Source organism: Protopterus annectens, chromosome 13.part0 (genome assembly GCF_019279795.1).
Source record: "Protopterus annectens isolate FY-2018-M chromosome 13.part0, PAN1.0, whole genome shotgun sequence".
Lineage (NCBI taxonomy): Eukaryota > Metazoa > Chordata > Ceratodontiformes > Protopteridae > Protopterus > Protopterus annectens.
In genome coordinates this window covers 5,849,269-5,868,856 of record NC_056747.1, presented here as the reverse complement: position 1 = coordinate 5,868,856, position 19,588 = coordinate 5,849,269, and the positions used below count along the sequence as shown (strand labels likewise).

The 19,588-nt window shown below is 40.3% G+C and overlaps 1 protein-coding gene across 1 annotated transcript in view; it reads left to right on the top strand.

Moving 5' to 3' along the window:
• The first annotated feature begins 70 nt into the window (after window positions 1–70).
• LOC122788429 (gastrula zinc finger protein XlCGF26.1-like) overlaps window positions 71–19,588 on the top strand; it is a 143,241-nt gene continuing 123,723 nt past the window's right edge. The window contains exon 1 of the mRNA XM_044055496.1: window positions 71–193. Coding sequence (XP_043911431.1) covers window positions 100–193 — 94 coding nt within the window. The 5' untranslated portion in view covers window positions 71–99. The remainder of the gene's footprint in view (window positions 194–19,588) is intronic.

Here is a 19,588-nt window from a genome sequence, read left to right as displayed (position 1 = left end):
TGGAGGTGAATTGTGGCTTCCCATCCATTTAAATTATGTTTGAATCGAGTACTTTGTTTATGTGTAGTGCAAGATGGGTCCGTAGAAGTGTTTTCCGTGATGCATACCTGTCCATCCAACATGTTCTTTTTATGTTGCAAAGGAGATGAAGATCCCTTATGTGCATATCCTCAAGCTACTGTTGGACTTGCAGGTGAGTACTAGGTCTGACAAGATGAGCTGTTTTGAGATTCTATATGCGAGGCAAAGACAGCCTCTTAGTAGCCAGTATGATACTGAGAAGAGGGCCAAGATCCCGACATGGTCTGCATAGTCTTTGTCATTTAAGCCCTTGATCTATATTTATTAGTGAGAAAGCATTGTGGGCAGTCTAGTTGAGACAAGTGTTTTTGACAGGTACATTCATCGACCTGGATGCCATAGTTTAGATATAAGCTGTGCCATTAAAAAAAAAAAATTGTTTACCATAGTGGATATGTGGGGAGCAAAGCACGATTCATAATCAACATAGTTTCTCAGATCCCTGATTACAGGATCAACTTTCAGGAGTGTGTTGTTAGTGTAATCGTTACAGTATGATTGCTAAAGGATACGAATATACATTTCTTGGCATTTAGCTGTAGTCCGTGGTTTTGATGCAAGTTATCTCTTTGGGAAAGGCCCTCTGGGAGGATTTTGGTGTCCTCTGGGGAGTTTATGATGCCATCAAGTTTACAGTTGTCTACAGACTTGGTCACTCATAGACCTTTAACATTTGCTTTGATCCACAAGACATCAATGCCAAAGAGGAGTGGTCCAAGGACTGAACTATGGGGTATACCCGCTAGTGACATGTCTTTTGGAGGATGTACAGCCACCCACCTGGGTTCTGTTTCTAAGACAGTTTGCTATCCCATGAGTTACACAGAGATTAACATTTAGCTGTGAGAGTTTATCTAAATTACCTGAATGCAGCATGATGTTGAATGCCTTTGCAAGACTGAAATGTGTGGAGTGTACTGGCAAGACTGAAATGTGTGGAGTGTACTGATTTGCCCTCATCCATTGTTCAATAACCTTCTCGATGAAGTCATCCAGGTTAAGAATGCAGGATCTGCCCTTGAAGAATCTGAACTGGGTTGGATCAACAATTTGTAGGTTACCTATGTCCTTATTTGTCAATTCCATGATGATCATTTCCTTAGCTGTACAGATTAGGCTGGTCAAATGCACAGGTTTATAATTACCCTGGTCCGTTGTTGCCCCACCTTTGCCAAAAGGAATGACTGTTGCTGTCCATCATTCAACCAGCATGAAGCCTGTTTAAAGGCTGATCTTCATTAACCTTCTGTAGGGGGTCTGACAAGTCCTGTTTTAGGATGACTAGTAGGCAACCCAGTATGTTACCTGGCCCCATAGAAATAGTGATGTTCTTCATAGTCAGTGTTGCAGACACTCACTATCGGCCCCATTTCCAGAGTCTGTAAATGAAATGTAGCTAACACACATACAATGACCAATGTCTGGATGTCAGAGTATAAGAAGGGTGTCTGTTAGTGTCAACTTCAGTTCTTTTTTAGCCGTTCAGTCCAATGTGCTCCATGCATGGTCAGTACACTCGCAATCCATCAGTTCGCTCATTTTTACCAGAGTCATCATCTTCCAGTCAGAAGTACCTCATTGCAGAAATTTTTCTACTAATGTGATATTCAAAAAAGTCAAAAATTCCAAATCCCTGATAAAGCTTTTCACTCATTTTGTCTGTTCTGTTTGAGATCTCAGCATGATGTTTCTAACTGTCCTGACTGTGCAAAATTGTGTGCAAAAACTCTCAAATATAGGACTGAGGTGTTAGCCACTCATATGGAGTCCGCTTCTTTGGCTTCCTTGATGGTGTTACAATCCACTGCTGCCATAGGGCTTCCACTGATTCATGCATCACATAGCATCATTCAAAAAAAATATGGAAAGACAAACAAGCAAAGGACCCTGATGCTTTCAAAAAGTTCCAAAGATAGGTCTTAAGTTGACTGACCAGATGAGATGCCATTGCAGCCCCCTGGTTTGATAACTCCCAGATCTGAACTAAATAAATCACTACTAAGTACAAAAAAATAATAAAGATGACCAAAGTCCAGTGACTCAAAAAATCTGTAGAAAATGTATTAAAACACCTCTAGTGCCTCGGCAAAAATGCCTAATCCTTACACAGTTACAAACATCATATGTACTTTCCTTAAACACTTAACCACACCAATTAAACCGTTACATTTAAATATCAAATTAAATTAAAATCTTCCAATTACAATCCACATTTATGCCAGCAGGGGTCAGGGTACCATATTTAAGAATAAATAGTCGCCTTATAAAGAAGTTTTTTCTTAACCTCCGTATATTCATCTCATTGAATAATCTTCTCTAAAAATCATACCCTGAAGACTCCCTGGATCCCCTTTGTGGTACTGTTTAAAATGCATTGTCCTAGGTCCGAACTCTCTGACATGAGCCCTTGGGAGGCCACCGTGGTTTCCAGTGTACCTACAAATGGTACTGCTGCTCGCATATTGGTTAGGTCTGAGTTAACTCTACAGGACACCGCTTCCAACATCTGCACCGTAGTTCTCTAGATAGACTCCCTGTCTTCCCCGACTACTGAATCTATAACCAAAAGATGTGGTCATATGACTGCATCCTCCAGTCACCCCTTTAAAATGGTCATAGCACTACAGTTTGACTTTCCCCTCTTTCATTCTGCTGTGTGACCTATCTGAGTACTTTTCCAACTATTGTTGTCCATATATCTATAACTAAGTGCCCTCCCAGGAATCCAGTATTGCACTTGAGTAAACCTCCCTCACTACAAAGTGTCCCTTGCTCATTTTCCCTGAGATCCCATCTGCTTGGCACTCTCACCACACTCTTGGGGGGGGGGGTCCTGAGTATTTCTGCTCCATCCTTGGCAAATAAGCAATTCATTTTATTCTTTCACTTACATTAATAGTTCGAGTGCTACTGCTTTATTTTTTTTTTTTGCTTTTATTTGTTGATTTTGATAATGGGCAACCTCGGTGAAATCAAAAGGCGTGCCAGTCACTGATGCACCAAACAGAACACATTTATTGTAGAAAACACAAGAACCAAAAACAAAAAAGTTAAGCGCTTTCACTCATAACCATGAGCTTCATCAGAACAATTTCCACACAAACAATTCATTATTTAAATACTAAAAGTTGGCGCCAAAATGGAACTTGTTCCCTTCCTTAAAGGGATACCACAATTTTACTTACATGTGATTAATCTCAATAAACTATCTAATAATAATATACACTTGCTTAACACAGCAAGGACCATTAAACCATAACCTGGCTTGAACATAATGTATATTTGCTTACAATATGAATTTATTTGTAAAAAAGTGTGTGTGATAGTAAGAGCAATATATAAAAAAACAATATATAAAAAGTACAATATATAAGAAATACAATATATAAGAAACTGATTGTAAGCCATATAAATACATTTCCTAATAATACTAACTAGATATAAACCATAAATAGCTCCTACATAATCGATGTAACAGATGTATGTTGTTACTTATTGTATCTAACAAGCTAGGGGAACGATATTGGTAAATAGGTATTGTTGAAAAGTTTTTCTTGACAAGACATCAAATGGTTAAAATTTTAAAATTATTAAACAACATTATAAATATTTGGTTAATAATCAATTAATGTAAACTTGTTCTATAAAATAAAATAAATATGTATAATAAATTGATTAGTAATAGATGAATGTGATAAATATAATGATGTAATAAATATAGATATTTTAAAAACTATATAACACTATAAAATACTGTTAAAACAATGAATATGTGGTCTAGTCAGGTTCATTTACCTATTATCCCATTCAAGGATGGGTTTACAAGAAATAAAATCATTAAGACCTGGGGAAGTAGCTGCATTAAGGTATAGCTGCCACCAAACTTCCTTGTAACTTAATAATTTCTTTTCGTCCCCACCTTTGGGATTCTTGTTGATTGAATCTAAAATACCAAATTTAAATTTATGATTATTGCCCTTCATCTCTACATGCCTATATAATGCATTATTACCATCTTTTCGAGATATACTGTAAATGTGGTCATAAATTCTCTTCTTAAAATTCCTTTCGGTTTTTCCCGCATAATAACTAGGGCATACTTCACATATGGCAATGTAAATAACCATCCTTGTATTGCAATTACCTTCTTTCAATTTTACAATTGTGCTACAATTGTTAAAAATTTTTAATTTATGTCCTTCAAAAATGTATTTACATTGATTACACTTGCCACACTTCCTAGTACCTTTTGATATTAGCTTTGTCATTTGTTTTCTAGAATGTCCCTGATCATGATTGTTATATTCAAGAAGTTTCTTCATGTTGTTTCCCATTTTATATACCGCCCCAGGTCGGTTTCCCACCACTTTACCTATACTGGGGTCAGAATTCACTACAAACCAAAATATATTAACAATTTCCATCATCTTGTCTGACATCGGACTATATGTTAATATAAATGATTTTTGGTGTGTATTGCTGTCAATACCCCCAAAGGTGGAATTAAATTCCTTCGTGTCAGACAAACCTGAACCTAACAGGGGTTTGTGTTTCACATCCCATTCACTTAACACATATTTTCCTATATTTTCCAACATAGTTAATGGATAATTCCTATCTTTGAACAAATTAGTAATATATTTAATTTCATCATGCATGTCCTGTGCGTTAGAGGTCATACGAGCAGCACGAATGCATTGCCCCTTAAAAATGTTCTGTTTCATTTTTGTGGGATGGAAACTGTCATATGCTAAATAATCATTAGGGAAGGTTTTTTTCCTGTGTATTCTGGACTGTAAGCTGTCATTGTGTACGTATATATAGGTGTCTAAGTATGCCAAACCCTTGTTGTTCATGTTATACGTAAATTTCAAGAATTTACTACTGTTGTTCAAAAATTCAATGAAAGTGTCCAGTTCTTCTTTCGATCCTTCCCATAATATATATATATCATCCAGAAATCTTGAATAATGAAGGATTTTGCTATAATGCGTGCTTGGGAATAGACTTGTTTCTTCCAAATCAACCATGACAAGATTGGCAAATATGGGTGCGCATGCAGCTCCCATTGCTACACCTCTTGTCTGTTTAAAATATTCTCCTTCAAAATATATAAAATTGTTGTCCAGGACTATATTCATAAACTCCATTATAAGGCATATTTCATCCCATGTTAGTTTTGCATATTTTCTTATACTCTTACAAAATGCGTCAAGTCCCTCATTTTTGGGAATACTAGAAAATAAATCAATCACATCAGTTGTGACAAAAAGATGTTCCTTCTTCCAATTGTGGACAGGATATTTGCTTAAAAATTCACATGAATCGTTCACCATATAAGGGATGTTGTTGTAAATTGACTTGAGAATTATATCTATATATTTCCCTATATAGTATGTTTTAGAATATTTCCCTGACACAATGGGTCTGAAAGGAGGGTCAGATGTACTTTTATGTATTTTGGGTATCCCTATGAAGTTAGCCATGATAGGAGCCTTTACTTTCAAGTAGTCATATGCAGTATTAGAAATTCTTCCATCAATCAGAAATTCTTCCAGATAGGAATCTATCCTACAATGTAAGATATTCACTTCATTGATTGAAATAGTTTTGTAGTTCCCAGAATCATGAAGTATGTTGTACATCTTCATGATATATTGCAATTTGTCATATATGACCACCCCACCACCTTTATCAGGTTTCATAACTCTGATCGTGGAATTAAGTGTTAAAGCATCCAATGTATTTCTCTCCTGGTCAGTTAAGTTGTTGTTGACCTCATAAGCTTCCCTATTGTGGTGTAAAGAATAAATTTCTTTAGCTACAATTTTCTCATAAACATCAACTCTAGGGTGGTATGGGGGTATAAAGGAACTTTTCTTTCTAAAATCACCCTCTTGCTTCTGACTGTCATTCCTTACTTGATTGAAGTTGTTGTTGGATACTGGTTTGTTGTTAAAAAATATACCCAGATTAATTTTCCTTGTGAATTTCTTCAACTCACAGAAACAATCAACCAAACTGAATCTGGGAGTGGGGATAAACTTCATACCTTTTGCTAACAACTTGAAATAACTGTGATTGATTTCCAAACTCGAAAAGTAGTAAATTTTGAAGTTGTCAAAAGAATGTATGTTATCCTCCACTAATATAACATTTTTATCATTGATCTCCTTCCCCTTGGGAGGATCCCTGGATGAACACAATCCTATTGATACTTGTTCCACTCTCTTTTCTCCTCCCAGTTCCTTTTGTGATTGTATTTTCTCCCATACCATCCCTGTTGCTTCCATTCCTGTTTCCAATATGGTGGATTCTGTATGTTTGGTTCCCTGTAAAAATGGTGTACATCAGAATTGAATTCCGTACTACCATCCACATTTTTGTGTACATACTGGTTGTTCCTTTCCTGTAACTTGTTCCTATGCCTTTCGAACCATATATATGCTTCCCCTTTTTTATATTGTTCAATATCTCTACATAATTTTTTCTTTTTTCTTTCCTTTATATTAGTTACCCACTTCTCAGCAAACTTGAACTGTTTGCTATACAATTGATCCCATTCTTTAAACAATAAATCATTAGCAATTTTCATATCCAGGGCCTCTGCTTCCTGGATCAAAACACTTAATTTAGCATCATTAAGTTCAATAAGCATGTTTAAAAATTTTAGACCACATTCATCAAAAAATTTGTTAAAATTAGATATAGAATTTTCATTCAAAACAATACCCATAGGTTTTTTGAAAAATCTTAAACCCCTGAATTCAGTATTTGTTGATTTTGTCTTTAAGTCATTCTAAAGGTCCCAAATACTTGAAATTGCTTTGTTTAAGTTTATGTTGTTTTGCTTTAGCATTTCTCTCCCAAGCAGTCTTTCTTGGTGTTATGATATCAAGGGGTTAGCAGTGCCTTGTACAGACACAAACACTCAAAGTAAATTTTATCTATAAAACTTTCCTTAGAACCAAAACCTGTAACTTAGTGTGACTAAAACAAAGTCAATGTGCAGAGGGAAGCTTAGAGCAGCTAGTTTGTGTGTTAAATGGCACTACTGCCAAATCTTAGCCCATTCTAACCTAGTCTAGTGCCAAACACCAAAGACCATCCAAACAGATCTCCATATAATCCAGTCCACAACCTACAGTAGTCCACCCAAATACATGTCCAGACAACATGGATATGCAGTCTCTACCAAGCTGGCTACAGAGACATTTAGAAATGAGCATCCTGAGGCACTGTAGCAATTGTTTCATGTTCACAGCCAACCAGATAATCCTTAAAAAGTACAGTATGCGAGAGATGCGCATACGCAATTTTACTGGCAGCAAAAAGTCTTGCATACAAAAAAAGTTTGTCAAAAACAGACATGCACTACACTTAGCACAGATGGTGTCCACCACACATTGTTTTTTGTGCCTCAACATAAGTTGGTCAATCTTCCCAAACCTCAAAGATCTCCTCAGTCTATAAACAGCAATGCCTATCCTCAGCAGTCTTTAAAGCACTTATCAAAGCAATGCCAAACACCACACTTACACCTATAGACTGAAGAAGGAAAAGATAGTTGCTTATCTGGAGCCAAGTACACCAAGTTACACATGTACTTAAGTCACTGCACCACAGGTGCCAGCATGATTCTGCCATAGTCCATGTTGCGTTAACGACCTGAGATATACTTCTCTGGACTATATGAAGACAGACATTGCTGATCTCTCTAAATATGTGTCTCTGGCAGGTATGTGCCTTGCATTGAGCAGCATTCTACCGTCACCAAGGGTAATGCCACACTCTGAGGAAAAGATGATTGACTTCAATAAGTGACTTCGTTTCTCATGTCTTTCTATGGGGATTCAGTATTTGTCAATATGGGAGGACATGCTTAACAAACCATGGTGCTTTCCAAAGGGTGGTCTGCACCTGTCTCACCTAGGCTTCCAAATATTGGCTAAAACTATAGCCATGTCCTTAGAGTATTTTTAGGCCTTTTTAGGGCAGTCCATACCATGTCCTAGCAAGCTATAGGTCACCCTCAATGTCCCTAGAATCCCATAACTCTTATATGAAGACCTAATGGAGATGCTTACCATTAAACCAAATAACATATTCATGGAAGACTTTAATTACCCTTCTAAAGATTGGAAAACCATACAATGCTTCCTACTTGCAGGCACAACCATTCCTGGACTTTATTAACACAAATACCCTTTTCCAGATAGTGTGCACACCAACCATGGGTTCAAGCATACTAGACCAGGTGCTCAACAGTATGGGAGAGCTCTGCACTTCCCACCGTCCACGCCCCAGTGCCACATCCTCACTGCTGTGGTCAGACCACAAAGCTGTCTCCTTTGCAATAAAAATCCCAGTGAACCCTGTAACCATTGGGAACTAATCCAAAGCAAAGTAAATCTTATTAAGCAATAGTTTGTCAAAATTTAATGCCCAGCCCCTATTTCACAGCAACCTATGTGGAACTGTTCACAGAGACCCTGTACAAGCATGTAAATGGCTGTATATAGGCTGCTGTACCTATTACAAGTGAGTACAAAATGAATTCTATAAACAAACCACACTGGTGGAATCCTAGCCTTAAAAGGATATATAACAAAAGGACTAAAATTAGGAAGAGCAACTCCCATAATGGTAGGAGTTCTCTAATTAAACTAACCAGGAAATTAATAGGACTAATTAAATCCAACAAGGCCACTTATGAGGTCAAATTATCCTCACAAACTAAAAGCAACTACAAAGTTTTCTACAGCTATGTCTGAAACATCAAAGACAGCACACATCAGTGTACCAAACTGGTGGTCAGTAGTGCCACCTTCACTGGGTGCAGTGACATAAAGAATTTTCTGGCTGACAAATTCAGCTCAGACTTCACCCCCTCATGAAATCTCTACTAGCATAACCCTCCCCCTCAACCGTTAACAGGTCCTGGCATCACTTACTAAGGCCACAAACACAGCCTGAATAGGCCCTGACAGTATCCCAGGAAACCTCTTAAATAGTTTAAAACATGACCTCTCAGGACCATTTGAGTCACGTTTCTACTATAGCTTCAAAACAGGATTTGTACCATAAGAAAGGAAGACTGCAATATTTATCCCACTTCACAAGAGTTTGCCATCAGCCGACCCCAGAAACTACAGCCTTATTAGCCTCACTAGTCTAATATGCAAGGTCATGGAATTAATTATCATGGAAATGATCAACAAAGACATAGGCAACCTTCAGACACTGGATCAAACCCAGTTTGGCTTTGTTGGCAAAAGGTCACCCCTTCTAAACCTGATGGACGACTTTGAGAAGATCAACAAGGCAGCGGTGTATACTGCTTACATGGACCTGGCTACGTTGTTCAATACAGTACCCTACTTGGCTATCATTGACACACTCCCCAAACTTGGTGTAAACTTCTACATAACTCACTGGATTGCCAGCTGGCTCAAAAGATCCAGGAAGTCAGGATTGGTGAGACCACCTCCACTAAGGGACCGGTCACCAGCGGGGTACCTCAGTGCTCTGTGTCGAGACCGCTGCTATTTGGCATCTACTTCTTGGAGATGTCAAGGGTCTTTGGCTGTCCAAGTTCACAGATGACTGTAAATTGCAAGCTATCATAGAATCCTTGCATGACACAAACATCTTGGATGAGGGTCTAACACAGACAAATGACTCGTGCCAAAGTCACAAATTAAAACATAATGCCAAGAAATGAGTTATAGTGCCTTTTGGGAAAACTGCCACCCAGGTTAATTACTCCATCAATAAGACACCTCTAGGAGTTGGCCCAGTAGTCAGGGATCTGAGAGCATACATTGACAGTAATCTGGCCCTTGACCTACATGTGGCCAAGTTAGTAAGAAAATCATTCTATGTCACCCACATTATGGCATCCAAGTTGAAGGAAGTCATGGTGCCACTTTGGCCCATATCAGACCCATCATTGAGTATAATGCCCCATCAGCCTTTACCCGACCAGATGTATGCAAAGTTGGAATGCCCATGAAGATTCCGTACCAGGGGAATCCAGGATATAAACAAATTGTCCTATATGGATTGCCTTAAAGCCTTATCCTCTGCTCTTGGTTTCCTACAGATTACTGAGAGGTGATCTATGCTTGGCTTACAAGGTATCCTTGGATTCAGCTGTGAAGGACTTTTTGCACATCTGGAAAATTAACACCATCAGAACCACTAGATCCAATTATTTAAATTTTGCTTTTCACATGAATAAGACATGTTGGCGAGATAGATGTGTGTCTCAGAGATTTCCTTGCTCTGTAACAGGCTTCCCATCCATGTGCAGCACAGTCCATCCAGCTCTATTTAAGTGTAACCTTGACCAATGCATGAGGAACTCACCTCAGCTCTGACCTCCATGTCTCTGATAGACAGAGGCAGACAATAATACCCAAACTAATGCACATTCCCCATAATCTCAAGAAACTTCCTAACTGGCATACTACCTCTTAACAAACGCTCATGATACATTGGGACACAATTGGATTGGAATGCATGGCTAGGCTTATAAAGGCCCTGGTGATCATTAGCATAGTATGTATGTATATATGTATATGTATGTATATATGTATATGTATGTATGTATATATATATATATATATATATATATATATATATATATATATATATATATACACACACATATGAACTTATCGGATGATATCTTTGAAGGTCATTAGCATAATATATATACATATGAACCTATCGGATGAGATCTTTGAAGGTCATTAGCATAGTATATATACATATGAACCTATCGGATGAGATCTTTGAAGGTCATTAGCATAGTATATATACATATGAACCTATCGGATGAGATCTTTGAAGGTCATTAGCATAGTATATATACATATGAACCTATCGGATGAGATCTTTGAAGGTCATTAGCATAGTATATATACATATGAACCTATCGGATGAGATCTTTGAAGGTCATTAGCATAGTATATATACATAACCTATCGGATGAGATCTTTGAAGGTCATTAGCATAGTATATATACATATGAACCTATCGGATTATATCTTTGAAGGTCATTAGCATAGTATATATACCTATGAACCTATCGGATGAGATCTTTGAAGGTCATTAGCATAGTATATATACCTATGAACCTATCGGATGAGATCTTTGAAGGTCATTAGCATAGTATATATACATATGAACCTATCAGATGAGATCTTTGAAGGTCATTAGCATAGTATATATACATATGAACCTATCAGATGATATATTTGAGGGTCATTAGCATAGTATATATACCTATGAACCTATCGGATGAGATCTTTGAAGGTCATTAGCATAGTATATATACCTATGAACCTTGCTTAACTCCCTGATCTCTACCCCTTACACTTAGGAAACCAGATAGATTTTATTGAGAGCTTGAATCTCACAGGTATCTCTACAAATTTCAAAAGCCGACCCTTCAGTAGTCTCCACTGAATCCACAAAAGGGGTACCTAGGGAGCCAACAAGACACCCCTTGCCGAATGACAGAGAAGAAGATAATTAGGCAGATTTGGAAAAAGCTTATACCTCTTGCCGTCTGGTAGTAAAAGCTTTGAATTGTCAATTCTGTATGGTAAAGTACCTTAAATCTCTTTAAGACAAAATGCTATCTAAGAGGAACTCTATTGTGAATAGAAAGTTAGCCAAGGAAATCCAGGATATAGCCAGAGATGCTTTACAAGTCTCTAGTCATTCCCTAAAATGTGGCTGTGACAACTTAGATGCTTCTTGCAGAGTAGCTACGCAGGTTCCATCATCTGCAGACCTGCATGGCTGAGGACCCAGCCTTTCTCTGATCAGGTAAAGACTGATCTACTGCATGCCACATTGAACAAGCAGTTTATTTTCATTCCTCCAGATGAATACGTTTTTCAGAACTTGGATATAAAAGGAAAGCATAAACTGTGAAAGAATGTTACATGCTCTGACACCAAGGTACAGTAGGAATTACCCTTCTAAACCTTGCCCTCTTCCACCTAGACAAGACAAGGGAAGGCCTCCCCATAGCAAAAGACCAAGACACTCTATGAGATGACAACCAGAACAGTTGCACAGAGCAGGGCAGTCCAAAGAGCCTACCCAGCACAGACCACCTGTGACTATGGTCTACACCCCTCCCTTATCCTTTCTCACCCCACAAGCCTCTGACAGGAAGACTCTTAAGACTGTCCTTCTTACTAAACCAGTGGAATGCACCACCAGGGGCCAATGGGTCATCAACATCATAGAGAAATAGTACTATATTCAATTCAGAGACATTCCACACCTCTTGGGCATTTCAAAGCCACCAAAAGAACAAGAACGACTCTTACCATCTACCCTTAGGGAGCACCAAAATCTGTCCCTCCAAAACAGGAAGGAAAAGGCTTCTACTCGAGGATTTTTCTAGTCCCAAGAAAAGAGGGCACTTGGAGACATCTCAAAGGTAAACTAGTTCAACATCCCAAAATTCAAAATGCTTAAGCTGCAGAAATTGCTACCCATGATCTTCCCAGAACATCTATATTATATAATCGGACTTTTAAAAGTTCGAACGTCATATGGTCGACACCATATGATCGAACATTTAAAAGTTCGAAAATGTTATAAAAAAAATAAACCAATGAAAAAACCTACCTGAATGGTTTAAAAACCCATTCTGCACTGTACAGAGATCTCTGTTGAATCGTTCGAACTTTTAAAGTTCTGTCATATGGTGTCAACTTTATGGTATTTAAACTTTTAAGAGTTTGCAACATGATATAGACCCTTCCCAGATGCCTGCATGATTTTCATGGACCTAAAGGATGCTTATCTCCATGTACCTATAGCAGACAGTCACAGAAAGTACCTATGACTTGTTGCAACAGGCTCCTACATCCTGTGCTTTACCGATTGTGTTATCTACTGCTCTCTTTTTCACAAAATGTCTAGCTCCTTTGATAGCACATTGTAGAAATACAAGGGTGCATATTTACCCCTACTTAGATGACTGCCTCATTCAGGAAAGATCCACATCAGAGACCCCCCATACCTTACAGATCACCATAGACTATTTTCAGAAGGCACATCTCACTTTAAATCTTCAAAAATCCCAAACTGTCCCTCAAACAAGAATCATCTTTCTGGGAGCCCTCATGGATTCAGTTCAACAGAAAGCTTTTCTTCCTCAAGATAGATAATTTTCCTGACCATCTACCCACCCAGTCTGCTTACATAGCAACTCGTCCCTGCAAGAGACTTCCTGAGGATTCTGGGGGTACATGGCATCCTGCACTTTCGTGATCCCATTTGCAAAGTTACACATGAAACTCTAGTGGTTTCTGAAACATGTTTGGCAGTAGTATTTCCAGTCCGTAGAAACCCTAGTGCCTCTCCCTCAAAGCCTGAAAAAGGAATTACTGTGGTGGAAGAACACCATACACTGGAACCCAGGGACAAATTTCTCCTTAACATAAGCAGACAAGATGATCACCACAGACATTTCAGACATAGTTTGGGGAGCCCACTTAGATCTCCTGAAAGTGCAGGTCATTTGGTTCCCACAGCAGAGGAAGTTACATATAAATCAAAAGGCGATACTAACAGTCTACCTGGCCATAAAAGCTTTAAGAAAACTTAAGCCCAAGAACCCTGCAAATCTGGGCAGATAACACCACAGTGATGTGGTACATAAACAAACAAACAAGGTGGAACTTTGTCTTACCCACTGTGCAGGCATTCTATCAAAATGTTGAAGCTAGCTTAAAAAATAGGGCTGTTCCTCATAGCCTATTATTTTCAGGACCATAACAATGGACTGGCAGATTCTGTAAGCAGGCACTGTCTGGAACCCAAATAATGGATGCTGAAGATAGAGGTCTTTCTGGATAAACCCTTCAGTGGGGATACCCTTAGTAGGTCTGTTCACTTCTCACAGCAACAAGCAACTACGGAAATTCTGTTCCAGAGCACAACGGACAGGAAATTGGAAAAAAAGGTGCCTTCTCCTTCACATGGGCAAACTGGCTCCTGTATGCATTTCCACTTCCCAGGATACTGACAAAAATCAGGGTAGACAGAACCCAGCATGATCTTGGTGCCCCCTTCTGGCTGAGACAACACTAGTTCTCCTTCCTCCTGACACTCAGTGAGGGTAGAGTTCACATCTAGTGACAGGACATAGAGTTCCTCAGCCAAGTCAAAAGGTTTGTCACTCAGTGAGGGAGAGTCCACACCTAGTCACAGGACATAGAGCTGCTCAGCCAAGTCAAAAGGTCTGTCACTCAGTGAGGGAAAGTCCACACCTAGTCATAGGACATAGAACTCTTCAGCCAAGTCAAAAGGTCTGTCACTTAGTGAGGGAGAGTCCACACCTAGCCACATGACATAGAGCTCCTCAGCCAAGTCAGGAGGTTTGTCACTCAGTGAGGGAGAGTCCCCCCTAGCCACAGAACATAGAGCTCCTCAGGTAAGTCAAAAGGTCTGTCACTCAGTAAGGGAGAACATTGAGCTCCTCAGGTAAGTCAAAAGGTTTGTCACTCAGTGAGGGAGAGTTCACACCTAGCCACAGGACATAGAGCTCCTTAGCCAAGTCAAAAGGTCTGTCACTCAGTGAGGGAAAGTCCACACCTAGTCATAGGACATAGAACTCTTCAGCCAAGTCAAAAGGTCTGTCACTTAGTGAGGGAGAGTCCACACCTAGCCACATGACATAGAGCTCCTCAGCCAAGTCAGGAGGTTTGTCACTCAGTGAGGGAGAGTCCCCCCTAGCCACAGAACATAGAGCTCCTCAGGTAAGTCAAAAGGTCTGTCACTCAGTAAGGGAGAACATAGAGCTCCTCAGGTAAGTCAAAAGGTTTGTCACTCAGTGAGGGAGAGTCCACACCTAACTACAGGACATAGCGCTCCTCAGGTAAGTCAAAAGGTCTGTCACTCAGTGAGGGGGAGTTCACACCTAGCCACAGGACATAGAGCTCCTCAGCCAAGTCAAAAGGTCTGTCGGTCAGTGAGGGAGAGTCCACACCTAGCCACAGGACATAGAACTCCTCAGCCAAGTCAAAGGGTTCTATCATTCAGTGAGGGGAGTCCACACCTAGCCACAGGACATAGAGCTCCTCAGCCAAGTCAAAAGGTCTGTCATTCAATGAGGGAGAGTCCACACCTAGCCCCAGGACATAGAGCTCCTCAGCAAAGTCAAAAGGTCTGTCTTCCATCCCTACTTAACAATCCTTAGGTTAACTGCATAGAGGATTAGATTTTGACATCAAGAACTGCATCCTATCTCATGGATGTACTTTCTATTCTAAGGGAAGCAGTGAAACCCTCTACCAGGAAATCATACCTGGCAAAATGGAAGATTATCTACTTAGTGTCAGAGCAGTAACTCTAACTTGTCTCAGGCAGACATCCGCACAGTCTTGCAGTACCTATCAGACCTCTTTAGATTAGGTCTTTCCTGCTCCAGCATTAAGGTACGTGTATCTGCAATATCAGCTTGCCTGCACACTGCTGCACATATCTTCTCACACCGTCATGTGAAACATTTTCTGAGGGGGGGGGTGATTCACTTGAGACCACCCATAAGGAATCCTATTCTCTATCTCCCAGCATGGAAGCTAAATTATGTGTTAGAAAAACTAACTTTGCCCCCCTTTGAATCTGTTGCCACTGCCTCTGTAAAGATGCCCACTTGGAAGACAACCTTTCTTACAGATATTACATCAGCTTGGTGAGTTTGAGCCACAAGGCCTCATGTGTAAAGAGCCTTTTACTGTCTTCCACAGAGATAGGGTCCCCTCAGAATAAACCCACCTTTTATGGTTAAGGTGGTATTTGAACATAATTTAAACCAGGCTATCCACCTACCAATCTTCTAACCAAATCCACAGAAAAGGGAAGAGCAAGTCCTCCACTCCCTGGATGTGCATAGGTAGGTCTAGTACTATCTAGAGAGGACAAAACCCCCTAATAGTCCAAGGCAATTGCTGGTGGTTTTCACAGATGGTAAACTGGACAAGCCTGTCTCCACCAAGCCATTTAAAAATGCTTTGATAACTGCATTAAGTTCTGTTACTGACACCATAGAAAGGATTTACATGTCCACCAGACATGAGGTGACTACAATTGTTTTTCTCAAAGGAGTTCCCACCCAGGCCATCCTAGAGGCAGCCACATAGAGGTCCGTGCATACCTTCACAAAGCACTATAACCTATTCAACGTCTCCAGGCCAAAAGCCGGTTTTGCTTCTGCCATCCTGCAAAATATGATTTTGTAAAGGTCATACAGATAACCCACCACCCAGTTTTTTTAGTTTTGGGAGTTCTGCCAAGAATCAATACTGCAACAAGTGAATTGTGTATACTACTGAATGGGTGTATAACTAGGAAGAGGAAATGACAAATGCTTTGTGATCAGGAAATGAGGTCATTCGGATTGTACCAGGGGAGGGGCACAATTTGAATTTGAAATTGCCTTTATAGCACAGGCTGGTTTCTTGTGTAGAACCATTTGTCTGAAGAAGTCTTTGTATGGTGAAAGGACGAAAAGCAGTATTTTTGTACCGTGTTGCTTTATGTTTTAATAAACTTCTGGCCCTGTTTGGTCCAGTTTGGTTTTAGTTCTACCTTTTGTCCACTATTTACATTTGGATGCTTGAACATGGCAACTGTTTGGATAACCTTTGAATAAGAAAGGATTGATTTATTCCAGAGCTGCATAGCGGGATTTACCATTTTTCACCAGTGTGCGTCAACTTACCAGCACCATCCTGAATTGGATTATAAAATGTCGTCGGAGACTCCGACTACCGTTTTGTCCAAAAAACGCAAGGACCGACACGCGAGGTCCGCGGTCTCCAATGACACCACGCCAAAACCGGCTACACGTGGTCCGGTTCTCAGCGAGATGTCTATGCAGTCCCTGACTACCGACGACACTTCTTTGGCGGTGTCTTCTGTAACCGAGACCACAGGTACCTCGGCCCATACCCAGACTACAACCACCGAAGCCACTGTGAGCGTTGAGCCTCCTAATGTGGACAGGTCCACTTCCACCCATGGTGTCTTTAGACCCTCATCTTCCTTTTCCATTAAGGCCCTTACTAAGTCCAAATCAGCCAGGCATCCCAAGAGGCCTGTTGCACAGGGCCCATCTCCAGGCCCCATGCCTAAAAAGCAGATACTTAAAATGGCTGAGGATTTAATTACTCTTATCAGGGGTTCCCAACCCCCTCCAGACAAGAGACTCGGAGTGGAGGAAGATTCTCCCTCTTCTGATCAGGGCTCCATTTTTTCAGAACATTCTGATGTAGAGGAACACTCTTACTCCATTTTTTAAGATTCTGATGCAGAGCAGTCCATTCCTTCTGTATCTCCTCCAGAGGATTTTTCTTTTGGGGGAAACCTTGCACACCTTGAGGGAACACTTCCATTGGGAAGGCCAAGACTTTTTTCTGATTCCAAGAAAAGACTTAGGGAATTTCTTTTGTTACCTCAGCACAAACCTCTGGTGATACCTCCTGTCTTGGATGTACTTGATGATGTTTATTCGGAGGCTTGCCTTAATCCAGATTCACTGCCTCCTGCCCCAGTCAAGCCTGATAGGTACTACATTGTTCCTAACTCCCACCAATTTCTTTACAAAAGCCATAATGCTGACCCTGAAACAATTTCTCAAGGCCCCAAGGGAATGAAGGCCTCTACTGCTAAGAATCCACTACCTTCCGAAAGAGAGTCAAGATCCTTAGAAAGGTGGGGAAAAAAGGTATATACCTCGGCCACCCTAGCCATGAGGGCCTTAAATTGTCAGTTTCATATGCTTAAATATCAGCAGTTTCTGTTATCACAATTAAGAAATAAAATGCCTCAACCTGAACAACCATATTTGAAGGAGTTGCAGGATATGATGCATAGTGCAGAACAAGTGGGTAAACACACCTTACAATGTGGCTATGATGCCCTAGAGGCCTCAGGTAGAGCTGCTGTTACAGGATCAGTCATTCGTAGACATGCCTGGCTTAGGGAACAAATCTTGCCTGATCATGTGAAAGCTAAACTACTAGATGCTCCTTTACAAAAGGATGTGCTATTTCGTATTAATGCTGAGGAGATACTATGGAAAATGGAAGAAAAAGACAAATCTATGCAAACTGTCAAAGCTTTTCTACAGGTTCAACCACCACGTTTTAGCAGAAATTGGCCTTCTAAAAACTGGTCCTTTCCAGCCACGGACAAGCCCCAAAGAGGTAGATACAGGCTACAAGGGCAGAGGACAATCACAAGGATCATATAGAGGCAGGCAATGGCAAACTCCAGCACCAAGAGGTGGCAAAGACAGTGCACAACAATACAGGAAACAAACCCAATGACTTCCTCCCTTCCATGCCAAGCACGTCTCAGCTGGCAGCACCCTTGGGAGGAAAGCTGGCATTATTTACAAGAAATTGGCATATTGTCACAACAGGCAAATGGATCCTGGACGTTATAAACAGAGGCTACAGATTTCATTTTCACACTCTTCCAAAAATGAGAGGCATGCCAAACCTGCCACACAATCAAAGGGCAGAGGCACAAAGACAAATTACAGATCTCATAAACATGAAAGCTATTCAAGAGGTACCTACTCATGGACAAGGCCAAGGTTTTTATTCCAGGCTATTTCTGGTACCAAGGAAAGGAACCGACTGGAGACCCATTTTGGACTTATCCATCCTAAACACATTCTTACTTGTACCAAAATTCAAGATGCTCACATTACAGCAGCTTCTTCCCATGCTGGGCAAGGAGTTTTGGCTGGTAACATTGGACCTCAAGGAGGCATACCTGCATGTCCCAATCAGACAAAGCTGCAGAAGATACCTCAGATTTCTTGCAGGTTCAATTCACTATCAATTCTCTGCATTGCCCTTTGGCTTATCTACTGCGCCCAGAGTATTCACGAAATGCCTGGCATCAGTAATTGCCTACTGCAGACTTCAAGGGATACAAATTTACCCTTATTTGGACGACTGCCTGATCCAAGCAGACAGCAAGCACATACTTATAGGTTTATAGGTTTATAGGTTGGTACTAGACTAACTGCTCTTGCGAGCCATTGTAAGCCTAGCTAATTATCCCTTGTGAGACTCAAACCCTACACCTTGTGTTTGTAAGGTAAACACCTTAATCATTAGACCACCCTCCCAACCCTATTTCATTCGTGTGGATCTGTCATATTTCTGCTTAGATTGTCTGCCAGCATGTTTTCCAAACCTGGCAAGTACTGTGCCTGAAGTTCGATTTGCCATTCCAGAGCCAAGTTCCAAAGTGTCATGGCTAGTCTGCACAGGGGGTATGAATGTGTTCCTCCTTGTTTGTTTATGTACCACATTACTGTGGTGTTGTCTGTTCTTATCAGCAATTGTCCTGGATCCTAGCTTATGTAACACGGTTACTGAATTCCCTGGGATACACAGTCAACAAGGAGAAATCCAGGCTAACACCATCTCAGAAAATAACTTTCCTGGGT